At 50.4% G+C, this 21,427-nt stretch overlaps 1 protein-coding gene across 1 annotated transcript in view; it reads left to right on the forward strand.

Annotated features, from left to right (window-relative positions):
- Positions 1–685: 685 nt before the first annotated feature.
- SLIT1 (slit guidance ligand 1) overlaps positions 686–21,427 on the forward strand; it is a gene marked incomplete at its 3' end in the record, with an annotated part of 136,110 nt that continues 115,368 nt past the window's right edge. The window contains exons 1-3 of the mRNA XM_080911469.1: positions 686–1,191; positions 16,590–16,661; positions 18,189–18,260. Coding sequence (XP_080767595.1) covers positions 995–1,191; positions 16,590–16,661; positions 18,189–18,260 — 341 coding nt within the window. The 5' untranslated portion in view covers positions 686–994. The remainder of the gene's footprint in view (positions 1,192–16,589; positions 16,662–18,188; positions 18,261–21,427) is intronic.

The following is a 21,427-nucleotide window of genomic DNA, read 5'->3' on the forward strand; positions in this document are numbered from 1 at the left end:
ACTCTCTCGTCACAGCTGGCTGGCTTCTGTTCCCCGAAGAAGTTGGACTTTGTCTTTGGGGAGAGTGTATCTTGAGGGAGAAGACTAACCTGGCTCGGGACTTTCATGTTCTCTCGCGCCTCTGCCTTCGAGGTCCCAGGCTGGGCAAGGATAGGCAGCTTAGAGAGGCCGCCTGGGACCAGAAACCTCACCAACAATTGACAAAGGAAGTTGATGGGGCCTGGTGACCTTTCAGCCATTAGGGAAGTCTGCAGTCCCAGGGAAGGTGTAGGGGAAAAAATCTTTTTGCTCCTCTGTGCCGGCAGCTAAGGGCACTGAAGTGATTGGTCTAAATGTACACATTATTGCTGTGTGTGTGTGTGTGTGTGTGTGTGTGTGTGTGTGTGTGTGTGTAGAGCCCCACAGAGAAGGTCCAGCCTGTAACCCCCCTCTTCCCAGGGCCCCGCAGCCCTTGGCGCCTGGGAGGTTACACCTTTGAAACTGTATGCCAGCGGCTGGGCCTCTGCCGCCCGAGAGGAGTGGTGGGGAGGGAGGCGGGCGGTGGTCCGTGCTTGGGGGGAGGGCGGGAAGGAGTCTGGCCCTGGAAGTGTGCTTTTCGATTGATGGATGACTGCCGGGTGTGAGCGAGCGTGCGGGTGTGAGTGTGTATGTGTGTGTGTGTGCGCGCGCGCGAGGTGCGCGCGCGCGGGGCCTGCCCATTTTCCTCCTCTCAGCAGTCAGTTGGGAGCTAGAGGGAGAGGGAGACGCCGGCAGCGAGCACCGGGAGAGGAGCTGAGCGCCCTCCGCTTAAGACGCCTTTCCCGGGTCCACGCACAGACGCCGTCGCTGGGAGCATCCAGGCGCCACTCGAACCACAAGGGCGCATCGTTACGATCCACCCCCACCCCCCGGCTCTTCCGTCCCTCGGTGGGGATAGCACCTGGAGATAGCCCCGGACGGGGATGGTCAGCGGCTGCGGCCGTCTGGCACGCGAGCAGGACACGGCGAGGACACTATGGCGCTTACTCCCCACCGCGGGTCCTCTTCGGGGTTGAGCCGACCGGAGCTGTGGCTGCTGCTCTGGGCAGCCGCGTGGCGCCTGGGGGCCACGGCGTGCCCCGCCCTCTGCACCTGCACCGGCACTACTGTGGACTGCCACGGCACGGGTTTGCAGGCCATCCCCAAGAACATCCCACGGAACACCGAGCGCCTGTGAGTATGGCTCCGCCCGTCCACTGGGACTCCCTCCACCCCTCGACCCCTGGTTGCTCTCCCACCCTGACGGAGCGGAGCCGAGAGTCAGGAATGGATTGGGGGTTGAGGGGGGTGGCGCTAGACTGTTGGGCTCTGTCGCCAGTAGAGAAGTCAGTGCCTTGGTAGGTTTTTTAGGAAACCAGAAACCAGGAGCGCGGCTGGCTGTTTGCAGGTGCCAGATTCAAAGGGACTTGTCGTCAGCCCATCCTCACACCTGCCCCTTGCGCTCTCCGCTGTGACAGGTCCTTCCCACTGCACAGCACTTTATTCCTCTAGGGTACCCAGAGCCTTCCTGGCACCTAGGAGAAAAGCTTCCCACAGAGCCAGGCACCGTGTCTCCTTTTGGACACATGGGGCTTGGCTGGGTTCCGAGGAGGCAGGTGGATTTGGCTCCAAGGGCTCACTGTTTGGTGCCATGGAGTAGAAGTTCTGGGCGCCTACTCTAACCATTGTTTGGCCCCAGAGCCTTGATAATTCTTCCCTTAAAGGTGTGAGCAACCTACCCTCTCCTTCAGTTCCATTCCCCAGCCCAGACAGACAGACAATGGGACCTGAGGGCCTTTGGTTCAGGTTTGGGGGAACGTGACATCAGAGCCCCGGAAGGGTGACGTGCGTCCTGGACTGTAAACTCAGGAATGATACTAGAGGTGAGGAGCTCGGACTGGGACTCAAGGTTGAAGCCATTGACGGTGACAAGTCATGAAAACCACCCTTCCTCTTTTCTTGTTCTCCTGTACTTCTGGCTTTTGAGGAAACTCCACCCTTTCTAGACCTGCCTCCTAAGCCCGGTAGAGCATGTGTGATGTGTTTTTCTTTTCCTGCCAAAAGTGGTCTGTGTGAGATTCCAGCATCTAAGGACACCACGGTAGTGTGAGGCCACGGCTCAGCTGGTCATGTGGGTGGATTTTTAGTCACACACAGGGCCTTTGTACACTCTCAGAGGTGACCGTACCAGGAGATTTTTTTTCTTGATACTTTGGGGAAGGTTAGTGGGTTCTTTGTAACGGATTCCCTCTTTCTGCCCATACTCCTATACTGAGCATCAAAAAAGGTATACCTATTTTGAAAACTTTGGAGCATATTTTCATGAGTCTCTGCTGGTCCGTCCGAGGCCAACCCTGGGGAAAGCTGTTGCCTACATCAAACTCTGAACTTCTGTACCAAGGCCAGCAATTAGTGAGCACACGCTTGCCCCAGCTTCTTCTTGGCTGGGTTTGAGACATTCCCGTGACAGTTTCAGAGAATTTGCAATCTGCATGCAATCTAGTTGGGAATTGTGTGTGTGTGTGTGTGTGTGTGTGTGTGTGTGTGTGTGTGTGTGTGTGTATGCCTATGTATAGAAATTGGGGTGGCACCGAACTGAGTTTTCTTGAGGTAGCCTCTCGGACCTGGAGAGGAACTAAGAACCAGCAAGTCTGAAGGATCTCTTAGGTCACCTTGGCCTGTTCTTTCTGGATGAAATTTCTGTCGCTTACTTTACCCAGCAGTGTGTTTTTTCTGTGTGTTACCCTGGCAGCAGCCCCACACGTGAGACATCCGAGCCCCTCAACTTTGCTTTGGCACCTTGACTATTCTGCATTCTTGTTTTCCCACTACCTTACTACCCTGAATGTTTGTGATGGACCCTGTCTTGCCTTTCACGACTTCTTTTGTCTTTTCTAGTCAGTGAGATGGAAGTGAATCCCAGGACAGAGCAGAGTTGAGAGTAGCCCTGGGAGCCAGAGTCTCTGAGTTAGAAGCTCAGCTCTGTAAATTATGGGCTGTATGACTTTGGACAAGTTACCAGACTTGAGCCTTAGTTCTCTGAGCCTTAGTTGCTTCCGATTAGGAAATGGAGTTTGGGCTACATCAGGTTTCTGGTTTCTGTGGCAATAGAAGTTAATGTTGGAAGAGGCCGGGGTTCTGGTGCTTGCTCGGTAAGGCGCTTTTATGGTAACACAGGATGTTTATCAAGCCAGTGCCTTCCCTCAGTTCTGAGGCTCCAAAGAGAGTGAACCTGTCTGCCTTCAGAGGGCCGATGGTGTGATGGGCTGGATAGAGGACCTTTGTGGGAAGATGGAGGGAGGGCACCAGCTAGCTGTGGGGCTGTGAGAACAGTAGGCCAGCAGGTCTTCTTGGGGGTGAGAGGACTTCTTAGAAGGCAGAGTGTGTTGTTAGGGTTGGTGGGTTTTGCCAAGCTGAGTCCAGGCGACGCCGGCAGGAGTCACTGCCTGAGCACCAAGCCTGTCGCTGGCTGTGACTGGTGTGGCTTGTAGGTCAGATTTTCCCAGGGGCTGAATCCCAACACATCCGGAGATGAGAGGATCCTGATGTTGTAAAGATTGGGAAGGGCCAGGAAGGCCTTTCTTCATCTTCACATTTCCCCTTGGAGATGTCTGGGTGGGAGTCCAGGGTGAACATCTTAGGGGAGCTAGAAAGGAGTGCTGGTCAGAGACTGGCTCGCAGCTCCCCGGTTTGGGAAATGTCTGTAAGCTGAGCGCTTACCTCCTGGTTTTGGGGCATCTCTGATGCTTGCCCAGGGAATCAGCAACTTTACGACTGTATAATTTGCAATGCTGGGCTCAGACCTGTTCTCCTCAGTGGGGAGACATTGCTCTGGTTTTCTGTGGAGACCTCTGGGAAGAGCTTGTGTAAGGTCCAGCACTGCCAAGGAAATTGGTCCAGCCACAGAGGCCAAGGACTGGGTGGATGGACGGAGAAGGGATGCTAAATAATTCATGGTAACGGAACAATTACAGTGAAGACTGGAGGAGGTGTGCTGGCAAGGCCCCGGAAGAGTCATGACTGGGTAGGGACCAGACTCAGAGAGTTCAGCCATGGTGGCCAAATGCTAACTTTCCCCATCCACTCGAGGACCTTCACTTTTAATGTTTGCACCAGCGTGTCCAGGAATGTGGGAAGCAGGAGTTTGTGTGGAGACTGCTCTTCCTTACTACCCTAGGTATTTTAAGGTGCAGGAAGGGAAAGCCATCTGCCAGATGTCCCATTGAGTCATCCAAGGATGGAGAGAGGTGAGGCAGGGCCCTTGGAAGGTCAGGATGCTGATTGTCCGTCTCTCCCCGGGTGTGCAGTATTCTGTCTCTTGTCAAGCTGTGAGAATTGTTTTCTTGCCGTTGTGAATGTGCTTGTGTCCTTTTGCTCGTTGGTCTACCCCTCCGTAATGGCATGCGTGTGCCAAGATCCATGGCTTGCCCCGAAGCTGCATTCAGCAGGGCTGGATGGTCACATTCATGGTTTGGGGAGCCCATTTGGAATACGTATAAAGATGAAATTGAGGCCAGGGGCTGAAACCATATCTGTCACCAAGGCCTGGCTAGGTGAGCCACGGTGGGGTCCTATAGCAGAGAGTTTCGCTGAGCAGGGGAGTTGGCCCTGGCAGCAGGGGTGGGGGTGGGGGTGGGTGAGTCTCCGCTCTCACAGGCATAGATACAGTAACCACCGTGTGCGGAGTGAGCAACTGGTATAGAGACCCAGGGGTGTCGGTTTTTCATATGCTGGAGACTCTGCTTCCCACATGTAAAGGGGATAGTGACAGTTTTGCAGGAAATATGCTGGGGTCCAGTGGCATGTGGGTGGTATTCTACCTTCCCTTGGCCTGTGGGAATAATGCCCCCACCCCATCAGAACTTTCGAGGGATTCATTCATACTGTGTTTAAGAAAATGCTTCATAATTCTGATGTCGGGTGCTAATACTGTGAGAAGCCCATGCTAAGGACAAGAATGTTCAGGTGGCCTGGGAGGTACCTGCTGAGGCTTGGCCATGCTGAAAGCTGCTCTTCCTAGGCTCCTGCTGCTCAAAGATGGCCATTGTACCTGGGCATCTTTTCCTCTCTTCCCGGCATTCTGGGCACAGGGAGAAGGGGCTCTGCAGGGTGGAGGGTTGCAATGGCACTACTCTGGTAAACGCCTGTCTGGCGTTTTGTTAGCCTTGCTCTGCCTCTTGGCAGCTGGGGCATCCTGCGGGGCTGCATTCCCTCATTCAACAGATAGCTGCTGTCTATTGAGCTCTCTGCATTGTGTGGAGTGGATGGAGAAACTGCCTCTTCCCGAGTTCCTGTCCAGCAGGGGAGCAAGAAGATGGTCTGACAGGAAGATAAACACATAATTGCAAATTGAGATAAGCATGTAAAAAAGAGCGCACTCCCTCAAATCCCGGGGTTCTTTTGCCCATAAAGTAGGGGGGACCTGCTTCAAAGGCTGGGCCTGAGTATTGAACTTCATAATAGGCAGAGAGATGCTGTATGCTTCACAGAGCCTGGCAGACAGCAAGTGCCCAACAAATGGGGCGATTATCATTGCTATTAAGGTGACAGAGAGCCCAAGGGACATAAAAGAATTCAGAGACCGACCACTCAGTGCTGGATCCTGGCAATCTGCACCCTGGTCTCTCACCAGGCTATGGCGAGGAGCCCTGGATGTCACCGGAATATGAGTATGCTGTCCCTTTTCAAGCACCCCTGTCTGAACGACGCACCAGGAGGTGGCCCAAACTGCCCAAGGTTGCCATGCTCTCTTGGGGCGTTGGGGACAGGCAGCCCCCCCTGCGTTATCGGTATCAGGAGCAGCCGGGAGGGCGTTTGGCGGAGTTGCCGCCTCCAGTTCTGTGCCGGCATTAGCAGCTCGGCAGGGCTCTTGCTTAATGGGATTTTCTTCCCAAATGCTGTAATTATCGCCATACAAATACTTATTACCCAGAGCAGATGACGGCCGGGCCTTGGGCAGTAGCCAGGGAGCTGGGCTGTGCTGGAGGTGGAGAATTGGCTCCTGTTTTTGATGGAGCTTGCCACCCCCTCCTCTCCTTTCTGGAACCCAGCCCATGGCCAACAAACAGCTGTTGGGCACCTGCCGTATGTGCATGGCATCAAGAGAGGTCCGGGTATGGGCTGGCTCTTCTGGGAGTTTGCAGCGGGGTGGGAGAGAAAGAATAAGTATGCAAGGACATCTGTAGGGACCCGGGGCACAGCAGCTTCCAGCACAGGCAGGCACCGGTGTGACAATGGCCTAGTTTGAATCCTGGCTCCATCAGCAGCCACCTGGGAGACTTTAGGCAGCTCAGCAGTGACTCGATTTCCTGGGACCAATGAGGACATTTAGCTTGTAGGGCTATAACACTGAAAAGAAATAATGCAGGTAAAAGGCTGAGACTCCTGTGCAGCCTGCAGCCAGTGAGGAGTGTTGATTGATGGGACTCAGTGGTGGCACTGGGGTGGGGGTGGGGGCTGAGGGGGGGTGGGGCTGGAGCCAACTTAGAGCCGGAATCTGGAAGGCAGGTGTGGGGAAGGGGTAAGCACATTTCGGGGCACAGAGAGGAGAGTGCCACAGATTTGGGGGTGGGGAGCAGATCTGTCTGAGGAGTGAAGAACTTCATGGGTGAATTCTAGGAGGAGCATCAGGCCAGGGGCCTAAGGAAAAGGAGCAACTGCCAGCATGGTGTGTGTGTGTGTGTTTGTGTGTATGTGTGTTTTTGTGTGTGTGTGTTTGTGTGTGTGTGTTTGTGTGTGTTTTTGTGTGTGTGTGTGTAAAAGAGCTTGTATTAAAATTTTGAAACATCAATGATTTTGAAGTAAATTATCAGAGCTGTGCAAATATCACCTAAACCCAATTTTAGATTATTTTCATCGCTCACAAGGAGCCCTTGTGCTCACGATAATTTGTTCGTTTTGTTAGAAAAGTTGCAACAAAAGGGGTGGGGAGTCAGTTGTGTCTCCTTTACCCAGAGTGAGCCAACTGTTCCTGTCATTCTACTTCCTTCCCAAAAAACCTCACACTCACACTTAGACACACACACACTCTCACACTTAGACAGTTTTTGGTTTTATGAGGCAGGATCTCACTAGGCAGCCCAGGCTGGCTTTGAACTTATGATTCCAGTATCTTGCCCTCCCAAGGACAGTGATGGTGGACATGTATCACCATACCTGGCTTCATGATTCTTTTCTACCCTGAAACATTTAAGAATAGGCTGAATCAGAACATGCAACGACACAACACTGTTACCTTTTCTGTCGCTGGTGTTCAGTTTCCGTCAGCTGTGGTGTGTCTTATCAACACTTTTCCCAGGTTTAGAATCTGACCTAAGACCCCAGATAGCATTTAGAAGCCATGGCTCTCCGTCTTTACTTGGGGCGCCTTGTCCGGCTTTGTTCTTTTTGACTTTGACATATTGAGGACTACGGTCAGCGGTCAGGCAGTGTGTGCTTCAGCTTGGCTTTATCCAATCTTTTCCTTAGGGTTACATCCCATTTTAACTAAATATTCTAAATAAATCACATCGTTTCCTTCCTTGTGTCCCACAAGAAGACACACTATCAGTTTGTTCTGGCTTTGGTGGTTTTTAGCTTTGATCCCTAGGTACATAGATGTCTGGGGTTAGCTGTTTTCTTCTGTGCTGTTAAGTAAGTTCTGGGGGACGCTTTGAGGCTGTGTGTGTAACCTGTTCTTCAGAACCTTGCCTTGGGGTCAGACCCAATGGCTGATTCTTGGTCTCATCTTTTTCTCACTGCTCGTTAGAAGGCTCTTGCCTTCTCCATCCATGTGTCTCTGTGTAACAGACTTGTGCGTTACCATTTTATTTGCCGGCTTCTAGTTTGTTATCTTTACCATTTGATGTTCAGAGTATCTGAGATTTGGCAGGTGGGAGCCCAGGCAAGCTCATCCCGTGTCCTGTTGACAGGAACCTTTGAGCATCGGCCTTAGGGGTTTCGGGCCAAGAGGGTCGAATATGAATGACAGTTTTCAGGAATTCTTCTGGTGTAGGGTGGGTGAAGTGGTGTTAGAGGCTAGCAGCCATCAGTGGGGAGAAAGTCGATCATGTGATTTCTGTGACTAATATTTTGTTGTCTTTCCTACTGTTTTGTTCTAGTTTTTAATTAAAAGCCCCTCTTTTCCCTAAAATGGTTTTAGTTGGTTTAATTCATAAAATAGTCAAATGAGGCAGAAGAAATTCAGATAGATCCTGTGCACACTTTGGTCAGCCTCCCCAATGTTCACTTTATGAACACGGTGCAGTCAGCCGGTTGGCATTGGCATAGTGATGGTATTGTTAACAAGTAATGGGCTCCCCCTTCTTTCACTCACAAATTGCCCCCTGAACCCCAGGGGTCCACATTGTATCTTCTTATATCTTTCCTCTGTTCCCTTCAGTCAGTCTGCCGAAGGCCTTTTGTCTTTTTTGTCTTTTCATAGCCTTGCCTTTTTAGAAAGATCATTTGCTGGTTATTTTGTCTGAGGTTTATTGATTTGGTTGTCTAGTTGTCTGTCTGTCTAGTTTTTGAGATGGAGTTTTGCTGTTTTCCTAGCTGGCCTGGAACTTACTGTGTGGACCAGGCTGGCCTCAAACCCACAGAGATCACTTAGCTCTGTCTCCTGAGAGCTGGGATTAAATGTGTGCCCCACCCGGCTTACTTAGCTGTTTTTTTTTTTTTTTTTTTTTTTTTCATGGTTTGGTTGAGCTTGTGCATTTTGGCAAGAATGTCATGGGGGGAGGGAGGTGATGTGTCCTCTGTGTGTCTCGTGAGCTGATGCTCCTGTGTGACTTGTTGCTCCTAACCTTGACATATCACAGTTGTCATAGAATTTCTACAGGAGGTGAGGCCGTGCATCGAGAGGCCTGCAGGCCCAACCTGAAGCAATGACTACATACAATCTAGCACAAAATGCACACCCCTCGGCCCATCCCAGAGACTCTGACTCTGTAGTCTTTGATAATGGCAGTTTCAGAGGATTCAGATTTGGGGTACACAGAATGAGATCTGAGATCACTACTTGCTGTTGGGGTCTCCTAGTGAAAAAGCATACCCCTTGAGGCCAGAGGAGGACTACCTTGCCCTGAGAGGAGGTGGGGGATGAACTGATGCCAAGGATGGATGGCACGTGTGGGAGGAGCCATGCTCTGTGGAGGGAGCACTGAGCAGAGTTAGAGAGGAGCGTGAGGAGGGTAGGGCCGTCAACTCTCTGAGGATGAGGGTCAAGGCAAGGGGTGCTGGCACAAGAGGCCAAGATCGCTGAAGACTGGGACTATCAGCTTCCTGGAAGAGGTGGAGGCAGGCAGGAGCAGATGGTGGGAGTGAGTGGGTGGTGGGAAGTTTAGGGCAGAGAAGGCAGCACAGAGAAACTCCCCGTGAGCAGTCCTTTTGTGTTATAGCAATGGCCGGAGGAGGGCCACTGAGTGATGGGGTCAGGGAGGACAGGCAATAGGTCAGAGAGGGGTGGGCACAGAAATGCACCTTGGGGGTACCTGTGGTCACCATTTATGCCCCTTTACACTAGATTCAGGGCAAAAACGCCTTACAGTTTAATCTACACTCTTGGTCTTACTCAGCAGTTCTGGGAGAAGATATTAAACCAGCTTTGCAGAGAGGTGGAGCCATCTGCAGTGGGGACAGGACAGCTGGCTGCTCAGTGGTTGGCTGGGAGTCCCTGAGTCATAAGCCTGTGAGATGTGTTTGTGTGTAGCTTTTAAATTTGACTGGAGCCTGCTGTTCTTCAGATGTTAATAAGGCCTGGCTCCTTTCACTCAGCACTACAAAGCACCTGTCAGTGCCTTGCACTGGGGCCTTGAGGCCACCTGGTTGCCCTGATCCACCATTGATCCTGGCCAGTGCACATTTGGGGTAGACCCAAGGAGCCAGCTGGTACAGGAAGGGGAGGTGTCTGGTCCAGAGGTGGAGGGAGGAGGAGAGAGTTGGTGGAATGCAAGAGGTAGGTTGCAGGTGGAAGTCAGCCCAGGGAGTCAGTGGCTGTGTGGGGGGAGTGACTATTTGGGGCTGGCTATTTGGGAGGATCTTTGATGCAGAATGTTTATGTGGGGTCAGGGCTCCGGTCAGAGAAGGCGATTATGGGGAGTAAGGCCAGGCTCAATGATGAAGGGGCCAGGTGAAGCTTGACTCTCATAGAAAATGACATGGCCTACTGGGGATTGCTTCTACTAAAAAAAATTCCCAGACAGATATTAACACCTGTTGGCGAGGATGTGCTTTGGTGAGAACATCAAAGGAAGCAGCTGCTGTGCAAAACCGGATGGCAATTTTGCAAAATTTAAAAATAGAGTTACTGGCCAGGCACAGCAGAACATGCCTTTAATCCCAACACTCAGGAGGCAGTGGGTATCTGTGAGTTCGAGGCCAGCCTGGTCTACATAGAAAGTTCCAGGACAGCCAGAGCTACATAGCAAGACTCTTGAAAAGAGTCTTGAAAAAGGAAAAGAAATACAGTCGGCACTGATTTGAATGAGAAGGTACCCTGTGTGCTCATACAATCCAGCAAGTATCCCCAGTTGGTGGCACTGATGGGGGGGGCATAGTCACTGGAAGTGGGGCTTTGAGATCTCAAAAACCCTATTTCTAGTTTGCTCTCCCTGCTTTGTGCTTCTGGTTTGAGATGTGTGCTCTCAGCATCTAGTTTCTGTGGCTATGCCTGTTGCTCATGAGATGGAGCTGTGAGACAAACAAGCCCTTCGTCTGTGAAGAGCCTTGATCACAGTTTTCTGTCATAGCCATAGAAAGAGATATATACTTCATGACCCCCCTCCCAAAATGGAGAAAGAAGGCTCAAAGAGCTACTTTGTACACGTACATCCGGGTTCATAGCAGCACCATCCCCAAGGGTCGGAGGCTAACGGAGGCACAGGCAATGCATACACACAATGGAATATATATCATCCAGCCTTCGATGGAAGGCGCTCCTACACACCCTGCAGCTGATGCGCTTGGAAGACCTCAGTGCCTGGCTGTTTTCACTAGCAGGGGTTTTCTTGCTCACCTAGGAGAACAGAAGGCAATGGAAGAGATTCTTGTCAAAGAGGCATGTGGAATTCTGAGGATATGTCCATCTGGGGAATGCTCGTGTCAAGTGGGTTGGGCATGGGTTGTAGGGTAGAAGGATCGGGGAAACGGAATCCGCTGAAGCCAGTACTCCCGGAGACATGTCAAATTAAGGCAGAGCTATTGCTGCCTTCCAGAAATTGTGAAACGTGTGTCATGGGCTGTGTTGGACACTGGAAGAGATGAGGAAACAAAAATAAGACAACAAAATCAAACCAATAAAACAACCTGGCCCATGTTTTCAGAAGCTTCTGGTCTGGGGTAGCGGGTAGTGAGGCTGTAGCATCAGTTCAAGACTCCTTCAAACCCCTGTAAAGTCGTCCCTGATTTGGGCTCTGTGGCTCTGGAAGAGGAAGGTTTGCCACTGGGAAGGGAAAGGTGGAGTGAGTGAGGCCAGTGGGAGGGCAGGGCCTCCCAGACACAGTGGATGTCAGTTTCAAAGACTGTGCCACAGGCCTCGAAGTCTAGTGGGGTTAGGGGTTGGGAATCCCTCAGGGTAGGCAATGGGGAACTTATAATGCACGGTAAGGAGGTTTGGTCTGGATTCCAACAGCTATGGGGTGGGGGTGGGGTAAAGAGTAACTCCAGGACTCCGTGAGGATCTGCTTGTAAAGACTCCCCTGGCTGTGGCTATTTGAACAGATTCGAGGAGAGCCAGGGTGAATGTGGGGAGCCCATTGGCATCTTTGTAGGGAGCTGGAACAAGGGTGAAGGCTTGAGGTGGTTCTTGCAGGCAGCGAGACCCACTTGTAGGCAGCTTGCCAGGCTTTGTGGGCCTCAGGACTCCAGGCAGTGCTGAGGAGGGTCAGTGTTTCCTAAGAAACTCCCCCAGCAGCACCTGACTGCCCACCTAGGGAACAACTAGGTGCAGCAAGTATCCCAGGGACCTTACGTGCTTCCTGGTGAGAGTTTTCCATCACCAGTTCCGGCTTGGACCACCATGGGAGTTCTGGCTTGGACACCAGTTCCGACTAGTGTTCCGGTCCCTAGGGAACAGGGTCCAGGTCAGACACTGGTGAGGAAGTACTGGGAGCTCCAGAGCTGAGCCTCCTCAAATCTAAGCTATCCAAGGATCCCTTCTGCGGTTTCACAAGCTCCCAGACACTGGGGAATATTTGTGCTTCCTGAGTGGAAGAGATCAAGGGTCAAGAAATTCTTCTGGTTTGGTTCTTCCCTACATGGCCATGCATTGGAGAATTTTCTCCAAAATCTTTTTGCCATTCAGGTTTTCATTTTAGCCCAGGGCCACATAGGAACTGGCAGAAGTGGGGACGTTTGTTATCAGGGCTGTCTCCTTCTTTGAGGAATGATAGGGGTGAGCTCATTACCCTGAGCAGAGAGAGAACTGTAGTAGGTGTCTGCTCTTCTGATCTGGTGTTTAGCCTGGGGTCTGAGATGTGAGCAGCTGGTTCCTTCTGCTCTGCTTGAGCCTGCCAATCAGTACCAGCTTGGCCTGGAGACTCCACCCACTGGGAAGCCACGATCCTGGAGGAAAGCAACAATACCATAATAAAAATAGTCACAGCTGGTTTTCCTCAGGTAGAGAGAACAAGTGGTGGGCCAGTCATTCATTGTCCTTGGTATTTTAGAAATACGAAGTCATTTAAACCCCACTGCACCTTTAGGAGAGGGATACTATCATCATCCTCGTTTTACAGATAGGGAAACTGAGGCACAGAACAGTTACACTCCATGTGGTGGCAAGGCTTAAGTTCTTCCCTAAGAACATTCTTAGGCGGATGGGCTGGGAGCTCCTGTTGCTTAGACAAAACTCCGAGTCTTACCGTGGGACTCCAGAGCTTGCAAGTGACCTTAGCTCTGTTAAGGTCTTACCACACTGGCTGGAAGGCACAGGGTGATGAGACGGGAGGAGGCCAGAAACTTCGGGTTTCCTGGCATCAGGGAAGAACTGCAGCCTGACTTCATCCTTGCCCCGCCATCTAGTGGCTGTGGTCCACTGGGAAAATTGCTTCACTCTTCTGTGCCATCGCAGGAACCAGTAAGGAGTGGCAGGGTTGGGGCTCAGTGGCGAAGCTCTGGGAATCCCCACCCCGAATCCTGAATTCCTCTGAGCTCTTAGGCTGAGAACTGTCCTCCTGGGTACACTACCTGCTGCTCTGGCTGTGGTGGTCTTGGGTTGTGAGTGTGTGCAAGCAGCATGTCTGTTGGGAGAGGGTCTTTATGGCAACACTCTGGGATTAACTGTTGCAGAAATAGAGGCTTTGATGCTGTGTATTCTAGCAAGAGGTCACAGTTGTCCTGCTAAGGCAAGGGCTTGATGACTCTGGGAAAGTCACAAATTATATGATGTTTCTAAATTGCCGATGCCCTCAGGCCTGAGAGGGAGAGGAGGTCTCCCTAGAAAGGGGGCACTTAGCTATGGCCACTGAGAGTGAGGGCATGGAGCAGGCTGGGGTTGGGACAGGAAACCACTAGCAGGGATTCCTGGGAAAGAGGCCAGACTTGCTTTGCCATTTGAGCCACCATACTTTGTCTTGCTGTCTAGTTTCTTTCAACATGAAGATGGGATGGCGGGCAGGGAGGGAGGAGGAGGGACTGGCTGACACATGTGTCCCAGTGTCCTTACCATCTCAGTGAGAAGGGAGATATGTGGGTGCCCGCCTGTCCACCTCTACCTGCTTTCCTGGGAATTCTGTGCTTGGGGACTCCTGAGTTCCATGTTGGCCCTGTCTTGTGCAGACAGGTCCTAGTGTTTGTCTTTGCTCTGTCAACGGTGTGCTGGGAATACACTGTAGTCAGCTACTTTATAAAATGGCCCTAGGAAGCCTTCCAGAAGTACTTGTGAGAGAGAGTACTTCAGCTGGACAAAGCAATATATGTGTATGTATGTATACATGCATACACACACACACACACACACACATCAGACTTGAGAGAAAATATTCTAGAATGTCCATGGGAATTATCCTTAGTAATATGCAGTTTTAATTTTTTATTATTTTCTAGGACTTAAAGTTTATATGCCACAAATTTTAATTTTTAATTAAATATTTTTTATTTAGAAATTTAATAGCACTTTAAAATGCATTGGCTTATAAAACTTTAAGTGCAGAAAGTAAACTGAAAAAAATACTAAAGCCACCTTATATCTTATAACTTATCAGTTGTAGCTGTTAACGAATATGTATTCTTCAGGCTCAGTCCCCATGTGCACAGATTTGTGCACATGTATGAATGCGTGTGTAGCAGTTATCATGGAATACAGGCTGTCTTGACTTGCTGCCACATTCTGTGTGGTGGCAGCTCTTATCATCAGGCAGATTTGTAGTTCACAGTATGCATTTGGTTTTCTGAAATTCAATCAAGCGTTGGTTCTACGGCTGACCATTTGAGTTTTATTGTTTACTTCTCCGTTGCTGTGATAAAAATAACATGATCTAGAGGAACTTATAGGATTTTGGCTTAGGGACCCAGAGGAATCTATAATGGGAGGAAAGGCATGACAGCAGGTGGTTGGGGAGGGAGTTGAGAGATCACAATTTCATCCACACAGTTGGAGTGGAGTCAAAGTGAAGCAAGGTGTTGAACTCTTAAAGCCACCCCCATGATCTACTTCCTTCAGCAAAACTGCATCCAAAAAAGGTTCCATAACTCCTGAAATAATGTCATCCACTGGAAACCAAGTGTTCAAAATCCTGAGTCTATGGTGTACATTTTCACTTTACTATAGTTGTTTTAACATCCTTTGTCCTTATAACCAACAGATATGTACCTTTATAAAGTGAAAGACAAAACCACCAAACAAACCTACCTTGTGCTGTGGGGTGTGCAGCTGAAAGTTTCATCATGATGGCTCAAAGGAAGGCTAAAGTACTACTGCCTTTAGGAGCCAGTTAGCAAAGGTTCCCAAAGGTGCTTTGAGGGTTTGAAGGAAGGTTGTGTTGCAGAGGTTACAGATGGGTGGCCATTCCAGGAAGGAATGTTTAAATCAGCAAGATCAACAAGGCCTGTCATCACATGGAGAAGATGTTCTCATAGCAGTTAGGATGGGGGAGGGTCTGGGACTGGGGCACTTGCTGATGGTCTGACAACTTGGAGCACCACTGAAGCCCCTCGAATCCTACTATAAAAGGGATGAAGACATAGAGTTCCAGACATGGGGCATGAGTCAAAAGAACTACTGGCTTGTCAGCTTTGATTGACAGCCTGGGCTCTAAGGACCACAAGGTCACAGGTACAGGTTCTGTCATCTCTCAGCCGTTGTTTTTGGGAAAATGTCCAGCGTCTGAGAACTGCTGTTCCATCATCTGTTAGATGGTCACGATAGCAACTTCGGTGAGGATCTAGGTTCTTGGGACATGTGGAAGCAAATGATACATTCAGTTCTTAGGAGAAGCAATTTTAGAGCATTGTCTAGGCCACCTAACTAACTCTCAACACACTCCAGAACAAAGGAGACTTGGTTTGAACTCATGGCCATAGCTGGAACTTTGGGCCACTGTTTGGCTAAGTGAGAAGAAAGCCTTACAGGTGAATATTGTGTGTGTGTGTGCATGTCACATGTACATGTGTGTGTTGGGCTAGGGCATTTAGGTTGGTAAAAAGCATGCAGTTTACAGTGACAGTGGTTGGGAAGAGAAGTCAGTGTGGCTCCTGTCCCAGAGATGAGTTAGATGCTGGCTGGAGGGGACAGATGGGGTCTGAGTGAGGCAATTCAAGAATTGACCTTGGAAGGGAAGACAGGGATGATGCCTAAGATGACGTGGGAGAAACCATAGCATCCTGGGGATGGAGCAGTAGGCTCAGCCTTTCCCACTTGGCTGTATCCTCCAGCTAGCTGCCCCAGGAAGGTCCATGGGCCCCTATGTGAGAGCTTCACTGGGTCCTTGCTTTTTCTCTGCTTGCACTGAGTTTGCCTGGACACACAGCCCCCAACTCTCTGTCTCTCACTCCCTCAGACACTCACTCAGGCTGACTCAGTGGGCTCATGCTAGAGTTTGCTCCATGCCTCCTCTGGGCTGGTCTCCCTTGTCTTTTGGTCCTCAGCTTGAGTCTCATTTCCTCAGAGCTCCTGAGCTGCATGGCTCTCCTCTGCTTCTCCTGTAGAATATGAACCACCGTCACTCACGATGATACTGCAGTTGTCCCCAAGGGCAGCTATGGTCCTTACCTGTGTATGCTGGTGTAACACTATGAGGCTGCCAAAGTTGATGCCCTTTATTTTATGGTTGGAGATTCTGAGGTTGGGCTAGGATACCCCTGAATGGCCCCCATGATCTATTTCCAGAATCTCTGCTCTGTGGCCTGTCTCTCCATCTAGGCTAAGTTCTCAGAGTGGAGCCATGTTTGGGGTTTCTGCACACCTCAACAATGGTCTATTTTTACTGTTCCTGCTGCAAGAACATGGGCTGCTCAAATGCCTGTTGGGTTTCTTGGTGGGTGACGGGGTGCAGGGAGTCACCTCACTGGTAATGCAAAGTCCTTGGGCTGATCTGGGAAGAGGGGAGTCTGAGCTGAGCCCTGGGGGGCCAGATCGCTCACTTCACAGTTTCCTTTCTCACTTTGTCTTCCAGGGAGCTCAACAGCAACAACCTCACTCGGATCCATAAGAATGACTTTGCGGGGCTCAAGCAGCTTCGAGTATTGTGAGTATGGGCTCCCAGCATGCTCTGTCTCCACCCTCACCCCAGCCTTGAGTCTTGGGTTCTGGATGGGAGTTGGAGAGCCATAAGCTAGCACAGGCCTTTTATTGTGGAGTAAGGGCCCCCTGAGCGGGTGGAGCGGGGTGGCGTTGAGCGTCCTGACCCAGAGAGCTTACTGCCTCCCACATGGCTGAAAAGAATGGGGACGGAGGACTTGGGTGGTGCACTCTTGTCCATTTCTCTCTCTGGGATGAGGGAAGAGCAGGTGACAAGGAGGGCCTATAGGTCTTTGCTCACTTGTGTGCCTTCTCTGGTGGAACACCACGGGCAGGACCTAAATCACAGCTAGGCTTCGATCAGGATCTGGAGGCTGAGTTCCTGGATCAAGGTGTTGGAGGTTTGTTCCTGACCAGGCAGATGCAACCTTACATGGCCTGACTCTCAACATACAGGAAGTACTCACTGGACCCTGGGTATCAAGGCCTTCTCAGATTACCACATCACTTTAGCCCCGTCCCTAAGATCCCTGCCTCCAAACATATCACATAGGGTGTTAGATTTAGCCTACTGGATGGAAGGGTGGATGACACTCTATAGTCCATCTCCAGTGGGCGCCTCCTCAGCAGGGCTCCTCGGGCCCTGGTTGAGAGGGTGATGGGGAAGGAGGGCAGTAGAAGACACGTATGGCTTTACTCAGGTGTCTGAGGATGGAGATCCTGGAAGTGGTAGGCATAGCCCTGTTGATTGAGGTGGCTGGCCAGCAGTGGGCCATCCATTGTGCCTGTTAGGCAAAGATGAAGTGCTTATATTGGATCCCCCTCCCCATCCCTCTGTGATCTTCTGATCTTGGGGAACAGAGGCAGCCTTGGCAAACAGGCATCTGGCCTCAATCTCTCACCCCACCTCAAACACTGCCTGAATATGCAGGAGCATTCAATTCATCTCCTTGGGTGTGGAGAGGGAAGAGCACTAGGAAAAGTGCTTCAGTATCTCTGGAATGACCATGCAGCACCCTATCTCTCGGTGATGCCCACCAGTCAGATCCTATGAAGAAGAGCATGTTGGGAGCATGGGGTAGGGAAAGACGCAGAGTCTCATGGAGTCAGGTGGTTGGTTGACCCAGGCACCCCACTCCTTTCTTCTGCAGACAGTGGGGTGTTATCTGGCAAATGTGGCATGGCATATATGTGTGGACTTTGCTCAGTAGGTACAGCTTCCCGCCACCACGCTGCTCTTAGATGCATGCTCTGGATCGAAGGACGGTGCGCACCCAGAAGCCTAGCATCCTTTTCAAGCATAGTGTGAACATTGGCACTGTGCCACTCTGCGAGGCAGGGCTTGCTGAGGAACCCGAGTTGTGAAGTTGTGACCATTTCAGCTGGATCTATGTAGGGCCTGGCCCCTCACCCCCCACCCCAGCCCACACGGCCCTGGCAAAGTTTGCTGGGATTCTTTCCTTTCCTGACCAGCAGCTCCTCGGAACCCCTGTCTAGCATCATCCTGCAGCTGTTCTGTTTCTTTGCCTCCCAGGCAGCTGATGGAGAACCAGATTGCAGCTGTGGAGCGCGGGGCTTTTGACGACATGAAGGAGTTGGAGCGTCTGTGAGTACAGGGAGCAGGGTCGGGAGGGTGCGGGGATTGACAGAGAGGGTATCAACAGGCTGATATAAGATCTGGGATGCTTAGGAAGGGGACCCCAGCTTCACCCTGCCTGATAGTGCACTGTGAGATGGTAATCAAAAGAAACATGGAAACCAACCTCTATTCCCACACTCCTAGTAGGTGGAGATAAGATATGGTCAAGACTGAAACACCAGTGGATATACATACACACACACACACACACACACATCAAATGAAAGAGAAACAGACAGATGACAGAGACAGAGAAACAGAGAGACAGAGACAGAGAGAGACAGAGAGTGACAGAGACAAAGACACATACACACCACACACACACACACACACACACATATATCAAATGAAAGAGAAACAGATGACAGAGACAGAGAGAGACAGAGAGTGACAGAGACAGAGACAAAGACACATACACACCACACACACACACACACACACACACACACACACACACACACGGGGGGGGGGAGAATAGTCAGGCACACAGACTAGTAGAGAACAGGTGAGACCATTAACTCATATACCAAGAGGTGAGGCAATGTGCTCCCCTCCTCCCTTGGTGTTCTCACAATAAATTTCTATAGCAATTACAGCTAATACTAAGCATCTTCCACTGCAGGTATTACGTGGAGCCCTTGGCCCTGTGGTATGTCACCTAACCCTGAGGCAACTCTGCTTCAAGTAGCATTCCACAGATGAGACACCTAGGTGTCTAGAGGCTAAGCCACAAGCACAGAAGAGGAGATTAGATTGTTTTGCCTTCAAGGCTTAGACTACTAATGAGTAGGACCTAATTAATCTCTCTCCTTTCACTCTTATGTTAAAGAAAACAAAGCATTAAACCAATAGAAAAGGGGTGTGTTTGTCTCATTGTCTTCTTACAGCTTAGAAGCCTCCCCCTTTCCCCCTAGGCCTTGAACTGAGCAGTCAGCCACCCAGTGCTAGGCCAGATGCTCATTCCTGTGTTTACCTTCTTTATAACTCTTATAATAAGGGAACTGGCTCGGATCTACTCCATTCCACCGACCCTCTGGTCCTGCCAGGTCTTGGAGAAGAGGTGGGAGGGGTCTAGGCTTGAGGAGGCATGGACTCTCGAGCCTGCTGCTGCCACCTTTCAGCTTCTTTCCCTGGGCTGGGTCACGTGGGGGTGTCAGGTGTGCACTGTGAACCCTCTCAGTGAGCGGCAGTGCAGCGACCACCTGCTCTGATTTGTGGGAGACCAGGGGGATCAGTTCGAGAAAGCTGGTGGGAGTGGGGATTCAGAATAGAAACACTCAGTCTGTGAATATAGCATTTTCAATTAAAATGGAAATGTACATTGATTGGCCCCTTTCCCAGCTTCACCCCCAAGAATTCCTCTCTTCCTTTTGGTATGAGACAGTGACTGGGGTTCTGTATGGCTTTATTCATCCAAACCACACACATAAACCTTGTGTGATTTTTTTTTTTTTCCCCTTGAAGGTAGAATGAGATTTTTTTCCCAGCACTTTGGAAGCAATTTGGGCAGAGAATTAAATCTTTTTACTGAATTCAACAGCGCTTCAATTGGCGGCTTTCCTTTTTTTTTCTCTCTAAGATCTTCCAAAGCAGCCAACATCATTTTCATATAGATGACTCTCTTCCCAGCGGCATTTCATTTATTTGTGAATGAAATAGATTGAATTGTGTAACCTTACTTTCTAAGTACCTGTAGGGTAAACAAGTTTAAGAGCAGACAGAGCTGGTTCTCACAAGCAGTTAGGAAAAGTGGATATAGAAGCAGGAGTGTGAAGCCCTGCCAGTCATGAGGTCGAAGCCATAGCCTGGGCTAACCTGCTGCTCAGAGGTCATGAAGCATGCTCAGTTTCCTGGGCGGTCAGTTATGGGGGACGGGAGCTGCAAAAGGGCTATCGTCAGAAGCCTGCATGGCTTAGAGAGTACTCGGACTAACCACTTCCCCTCTTGGCACCCTAAAAGGGCAACTCCATGAGGTCAGCAAGCCAATCTTGGGCACCTGATAAGAGCAAAGCTACGTGGCAAGATGGTGGCATTAAATGTTTATTAGTGGGGCTGCTGCGAGGAGGAGGGTGTGTGCTTGCATGAGAGTATTGTTGTCAGAGAGGAGGAAGCCCACCTTTTACTCTGCCTCTATCCTGTGAGGTGATGTCTGGAAGCATCTGTCCTGGTGCCGGGAGCTGAGAGAGGCCTAGAATGGCAGTAGCCCTCAGCTGCTCCTTTCATTCTGAGATGCTCTGGTGTCTCTTAATGATGAGGCTTACTCCTTGAGAGTTCTTTGATATTCTACTTGAGTCATCGAATTCCCTTCCCTTCCCCCTTCCGAATGTTTCAAAAATCGAAGGCAGAAAAATGAGAAAGTCTTGGGGGGAAACAAAACAAAACTAAACCTAGCAATTACCAGGCAGTGTAAATACTGGATTAATTTGTTGAACTGGGGATAAGGGGCTGGGAGAGTTGGGAAAGATGTGATGTCTGGTCTTGTTGCTTTAGGGCTTCCATCGGGAGTCCCTTTTCTTCCAAGCTGATGTTGTGTTTCCCTAGGAACTCCCCCTTTAAAGTCAGTTTCTTCCAGTTGGTCTCCTAAAGCTGTAAATCTGGTGTCTGCCCTGTGCTGGAACATGACGGTCCCCGGTGTGGTGACAAAGGCCTCTCTCACAGATCAGACGCTAGAGGAGCCAACCACTCATGAAGCCCTGTAGGCTGTGTGGAGTCGAGTCTCTTCCTCTCCCACCAGAAGTTGTTGGTTATTTTGTTTGTTTGTTTCGTTTTTTTTTTTTTTTTTCTGAGCTGGCTCTTCAATTAGTGAAAGAAAACCTGGGTGGCCTGTGTGTAGCACCCGACTCTGATGCCTTGTGGGAGACTTTTGCAAAAGTGCCCTCCCCTCCCCAAATCCGGCTCTCTCTCGCTCTAAAGATTTATTTACCATTATCTGCTATAGTTTCACAAAAGTAACAAGGTATCTTCCCACAGCAGGTGTGGACCCTTTCTGTCTTCCCAGCAGGCAGATTCCAGACTCGGACTTATGGCTCCGGCCTGGGTGTAGGACAATGCGCTCATCTGCTCCTAGAACAGCGGTTCTCAGCCTGTGGGTCATGACCTCTCTGGGGATGACCAGCCCTTGTCATAACAGTTGT

This window comes from Micromys minutus, assembly GCF_963924665.1.
Source record: "Micromys minutus genome assembly, chromosome: 2".
In the NCBI taxonomy this organism is placed as follows: Eukaryota; Metazoa; Chordata; class Mammalia; order Rodentia; family Muridae; genus Micromys; species Micromys minutus.